We start from the raw sequence: 5,911 nt of genomic DNA, 5'->3' as shown, positions 1-5,911 counted from the left end.
AGCCCAACGGGCCGTATATGGCCCGCAAGCCTTAGTTTGCCCATGCCTGGGTTAGACTATAAAAAAAGGAAAGCACGTACACATCTTTGTTCCGGTCGTCCGGAGACTGGCCTGGGTTTTCATTATTTTCAGAATAAAACTCTATGCATCAAACTCTGTTCTTCTGCAGTGCATTTTGTGAACCTGATGAGACTCCAAGTGCTACGGAACAGCTGAAGATTAAAAATGTTGTTGAAGAGGTCCGTGGTCAGATACTAGCACAACCAAGGATCTTTTTTTTTATAAACAACGTTATATTAGTTGTGTTAATATTGGCAAACATGTGACATTTTGTGGATTAAATAATATCATTATTTTTTGTTAAAAGAGTAGTTAAAAAACCTAATAGTATTTTAGTGTGAACTAGATTATCTCTCAGCAGAGGGAGGACTCCACAGACTGATGGAGTCGGGGCCCACTCACTTGACGTGGTTGTCGGTGAGCTGTTTGATGATCTGACAGTAGATCTCGTCCTTCAGAGGCTCCGCCTTCAGCGCCCCCTCAAAGATCTGGTCTGTCAGCTCGTTGACGGAGCGCGAGCGTTTGGACGGGTAGTCGCCCATGTACTTCATCATAGGTGGGACAAAGGTCAAGGGCAATGCAACCTGAGGGACTGGAACTCATGTGGACATGTGGACACGGTAACATATGAGACCAAAAGCGTGTCTTTACATTAATTGTTCATTAACCTTCAATGTCCAGAATAGAAAAAACTCTGACTATATATGTTCGGTTTGAGTAGGTAAAGAAAATAATGAGGATAATCTCGTGTTCAAGCTTTGATGCTGATGGGATTTCAGAGTAGCTAACAAGCGCTGGACTACGAGTTCTTGAATTGATGTGCTCATGAAAAAAAGTGAGTCTCGTGCTGTAACCAACACTGTGAGCCTCACCTGTAAGCAGCAGGCTTTGTTCAAGATTTTTAAAAAGGAAGTTCAATAAAGTTAACTTAAAGGGGACATATCATGCAAAATGCACTTTTGTACGTCTTTTATACATGAATATGTGTCCCTGGTGTGTCAGGGAACTCACCAAGTGTCAGAAAACACAACCCTCTCTCTTTTCCTCCATAACCAAATCTCTAAAAACGGGGCTGCAACGGATCTGATACAGACTGATACAGATTTGAAATATTCTGACGTCAGAAATGAGAAGCTCCGCCTATATGGGCAACTCTCCACCTATCAGGAGGAGACAGCCACGGCCATTGCCGTTCGAAAGCGCTGGAGACGCTGTAGTACATATGCCAGGCCTGCAGGTGGCGCTGTAGTCTGCCACAAAAGCAGTGAAGAAGACTTCTCACAGAATCAGCCCTTGCAAAACAGGGCTAAAAAAGAGCAAATAGAGCAAAATGAGGCATGGCTAAAATGCATGATCTGTTTGGTATTTTGAAAAAAAAACTTCGCAGACATGTTTTATATAGGTATGGCCCTACAATATATTATCCAAATATAGCATGATAGGTCCACTTTAAACCTTCTATATTTGATTTCTCTAATATGTTCTTAGGTTGCTGCTTTTTATTTAAATTAGTTTTACAGTTAAAGCCTAAATATATGCAAATGTAGACATACAGTATGTTACTTAGCAATATCAAATGATGCATAAAGATTATGGTCTCCTTAAAGTTGAAAATACTGTTTGTTAAAAACCTGCCTTTTGACCTGTAAAAGCTGACAGCTTAATTGATAAACACAGGGTTAATAATGTACACTTGGTTGAGAGTTATCCAGGGTTCTCATATTTAGAACAAGATGCCTGACAGAAGCCTGAGTAAGTTGACCTGGCTTCAGGAGACAGCTGCATGTTGAAACGGTGGGGACAGTAACCATCTGAAGGATATCTATGAAGGCCATACAGGCGTCCTGGGCCAGCTCCTCGTGGTTCACCACCTTCTTCAGCAGCGGCAGCTTCAGAGGCTCTCTGGTGCAGCTCCACATCTTGTCCTTCCCCCGATTCTTGGTGACCATCACCCTGCTCAGGGTGTGTTTGGGAGGGGGCCTGGTAAAGCAAGTGACGTTTGGGACATGTAAACATAAATGCTTGTAAATAAAAAAAACATTTGTGTTTGACATGGCTAACAATTTTAAACGTACAAATAGGAAGAAAGACATTTTGCGTAGTGGTTGTCAGTTGGCAGCTGGCCTACCAGCCTTTACCAGGCGGACTGAAAGCAGAGTGGATGTATGGATGTATTTCCTGCCTACCTTAGCGAGTGAGGGGAATATCTGACAACTAGAGACACACTGGAGTCTTGATCCGGCAAACACATACACTGGTATATTTGTGTTCAAGTGGCTTGCTACGTTTAATCAATTGACAGTGATTAGTGAGACTAGCGAGTGGCAGGTGTCAGAACACTTTCTGTGTGATGGTCTGGAGCAGTGATTACTTCTGAATTATGTGAATTCACCAACAGGAAGTTTACAGATACACAATCTCTCTCAATTGTGTGCTATTATTCAAATATATAATTGTGCAAGTCAATGAAAATGATGCCTGTGAATGATTTGACTAAAAGGTAGATGACAAAAATAAATACAAGGCTGAGCACTGATCCCTGAGGTGCTCCATAACCGAACATAATTCAAGATGATGGTGTCCATACTAAAAGTTGTTTCAGAAATGTCAGAACAATCCCTGAATATAAAAGAGTGTGATGTTCAACATAAGTATATATACAGTATATACTTTAATCCCTGTGTGTGTGTGTGTGTGTGTGTGTGTGTGTGTGTGTGTGCGTGCGTGCGTGCGTGCGTGCGTGCGTGCGTGCGTGCGTGCGTGCGTGTGTGTGTGTGCCTGAAGTAGTCGTAGGAGAACTCCTCCAGTGTGTAGGGTTTCATTCTGTCGTCGCTCTCCGGCATGAGGATCTGTGAGACCCGAACTGACTCCTGTCGCTGGTCCGGTGTCATGGTTACCAGCGCCTGATGAGTGGTGTGATATTATAATATAAGATTACTTTAATTTGACAGAACATTTCATTTAGGGTGACTTTGGGTGTCTTTAAACAAAAAGGAAGAGTCAGATGTCATCAGAGGAAATCACTCACAATGCTTGAAATGTCAGTTTAAAAAGAAATACAAATACTGTGTCTCACTTTGTTCATCACGCAGTACAGAGAAATATTTCATATCTTAGCTCAGAGGGAAAATTCCCTTCTGTTAATATAAAAGAGCAACAACTTACTGTAATGTGACTTTTTAATAAGTATACTGTCTTGTATTTTTGTCATAATCAAACAGTTTTTAGTAGCACACAAATGAGGTTTACACATTATATAAATATGCAGTAGATTGGAATTTTGCTTTGTTTTAGATCACTGAGATTTAAATATCAGCTGACTAATGTTTTATTCCAGCGTTTGCCACGTACTAAACGTTGGACATACCAAAGATTTGGATCATTTAGCAGATCAACTTTCAGCATCCTGAACACAGAGCTGTGTCAATAACATGAAAGAATGTAAAAGCTGAGAGGAGGAAGTCAGAGCAATAAGATGAGTTTCCTTCTGACACCAGAAGCTTGTTTGTGTTTTTTCTCACCACTATTTCCTGCTGCGGTCGGGTCATACATGGCAGGACATAGACACAGTCAGCTGGGAAATCTCCTTTCTGATTGGTCCGTCCGTTGACACCGTGAGCCCAACCAGAGTTGAGGACCTGCTCTCCACTGTCCTGGTCCAACAGGATCAGGTCTCCTTTCAGGAAGCTGAGGAAGGTGGACTCCTCCCCAGCTTGTAGAAAAAATAATATTACTGATTACTACTGTACTCTACCTACTGTATGTGTAATCAGGGGAGAAGTATGAGTGTCTATGTGCACACAGGGGCAGTGTGTCTCTGTGTGTGTGTGTGTGTGTGTGTGTGTGTGTGTACAGCGAGTGCTCTGCTTTCAATGGTGCATTCACACCTAATAGTCTGCTCTCTGGTGCGCACCAGACCACAGTTTGTTACATTGTTTCATTTTTCAGAAGGTTCGGTTTGCGTTCACACGGGCAAAACTCAAACGGACTACAAACTTTAAACACAAGTCATGTGCTCGGAAATGCCAGACCATTGGTCAGACATTAAGGGGGTAAAAACGCAAATCCCGGCAATTTCTAGCGGAGCCTCCGCCATGGAGCATGGTTATTCTCATGCTGCTGTTAATCTGGAGATCAACAGACACTAGCGGCCCGCGCATATGATTATATAATCAGACAACATCCGTTAAAAAACATTATTACACGGATTTGTTGAATACTCGATTCTGATTGGTCAATTCAGAACACGTGACACGTTGTTAATCCAGAACAGACAGACCGCTGTCAGGGATTTATTGACCATTGTTAAGGATGCTCACATCTGCACAAAGAAGTCCGTTCGATTGAACTGTATACAGTTTGGCTGAAAAGCAAAGTGCATGCAGTTTGCTTTTCTAACTGACAAGACAAGAGCGACAAGAAAACAGCGGAGAAGTAACGGTCAGAAACCCTCCTTTTTACGCAGCGGTCCAGACATACACATCAGACGGCGACACATATTCAGTTGCTATTTACTTTGGCATTAGGGCAGGGATATCTAGATACTTTCCAAGGTTTGACAGAATGAATTGTGGTACTTTTAAAGCAAGCAACAATGTAAAGTTGACCACCTATTTAGGAAATATACGAGGGCCGTTGGTGATCTTGCAGTTGAAACCGGAGGAATAATGTGAGTGGATGAAGAATCCACCCTTTGTTACTAGACGCAGAAACCTACTGTGTCCTTACTTTGCGTTCTAGTATGAGACCGACGTCGGAACTGGCCATCAACGAAAACTAGTTTCAGTTACGCCTTTTGGACGTGAGTGTGTCATCCCACCTCCACTTCCCTTACTTGTGAAAAGTCGGAAAAACCGCTCCAGCCGCCCTTGAGCCAGAGGTGTCTGTCGGTGTCCCCGTTCACAGTGAAATGAGCAAAAAGAGCAAGAAAACACAGAGTGCGACGCCGAAGGGACTTCGAGAGACCCGGCGGGGGGTCCCCTCCGCGGAGTGTGAAACTTTTGCGACGATATCAATATAATAATAATAAATATTTCTCATTTAAGTTTGTCCACGCAAGTGTGCGACGGAACATATCAGGCCAACTTTAGCTTGGGACCACGCAAATCGGAAACCACGGCCAAGTAAACCCAAGCCACACTTGTGTCAGGCTCTGGAGAATTCACTTGATTTGTTGGTCTGAGACCAGGCGATTTTATCCACCAGAGCCTCGCGAAACGAACGCTTGAGACCTCGCCAGGGTAACGACCACACTTGCGTCAGGCGTGTTTTGTATCCTTCGCGTCATAAATGCGCCTATAGAAGTTTTTAGAAATCGCTTTCTCAGAAAGTTCTGTAGGCGCCAACAAATCAATTTCTCACATTTCGTCTTACTTCACACCTTGTCACAGCACATTTCATTTGTAAGAGGAAGTCAATGTATTTTTTCATTCTTGTGACAGCAGTCACTTTTGCGGGGAGGAATGACGTCTTGCCAGAGAGTACCCTATTACACGTCGCGGCGCCAGTAAATACCCCTTTTCTTGTGTCTGTCCGACTAGTCCTCGGGCTCGCTTCGCTCCCCTAGATCTAGCCGTACTTCCACAAAGAAAAGGGGATTACTGGTTCCGCGACGTGTAAGGCCAATAATGTACTGGTGAAGAGTTGTTCATTGCTGTACTGAGGGTAAAAATTAACCTTTTACGAAAAAACCTAAATCTTTTTACTAAAAACTAAATTTTTTAACAACATACATAACTAAATTTAACTGTACGTAGGCGATTCCTTTTATCAGCCAACAAAGACAAACTTGATTGCAACGTTGCCGTCCTTGACGAAGCTATCGCAAAAACTCCCTCGAACAAAACTAATG

At 42.9% G+C, this 5,911-nt stretch overlaps 1 protein-coding gene across 1 annotated transcript in view; it reads right to left on the bottom strand.

Annotated features, from left to right (window-relative positions):
- Positions 1-457: 457 nt before the first annotated feature.
- LOC104955473 (myotilin-like) overlaps positions 458-5,911 on the bottom strand; it is a 24,996-nt gene continuing 19,542 nt past the window's right edge. The window contains exons 9-12 of the mRNA XM_010782800.1: positions 3,582-3,772; positions 2,839-2,963; positions 1,883-2,040; positions 458-616 (exon numbers count right to left, since the gene is read on the bottom strand). Of these exons, the coding sequence (XP_010781102.1) occupies positions 459-616; positions 1,883-2,040; positions 2,839-2,963; positions 3,582-3,772 (632 nt within the window). The 3' untranslated portion in view covers position 458. The remainder of the gene's footprint in view (positions 617-1,882; positions 2,041-2,838; positions 2,964-3,581; positions 3,773-5,911) is intronic.

The sequence above is a fragment of the Notothenia coriiceps genome, unplaced genomic scaffold (assembly GCF_000735185.1).
Source record: "Notothenia coriiceps isolate Sejong01 unplaced genomic scaffold, NC01 NC01_scaffold00024667, whole genome shotgun sequence".
Lineage (NCBI taxonomy): Eukaryota > Metazoa > Chordata > Actinopteri > Perciformes > Nototheniidae > Notothenia > Notothenia coriiceps.
This window is presented reverse-complemented; position numbering and strand designations above follow the sequence as displayed.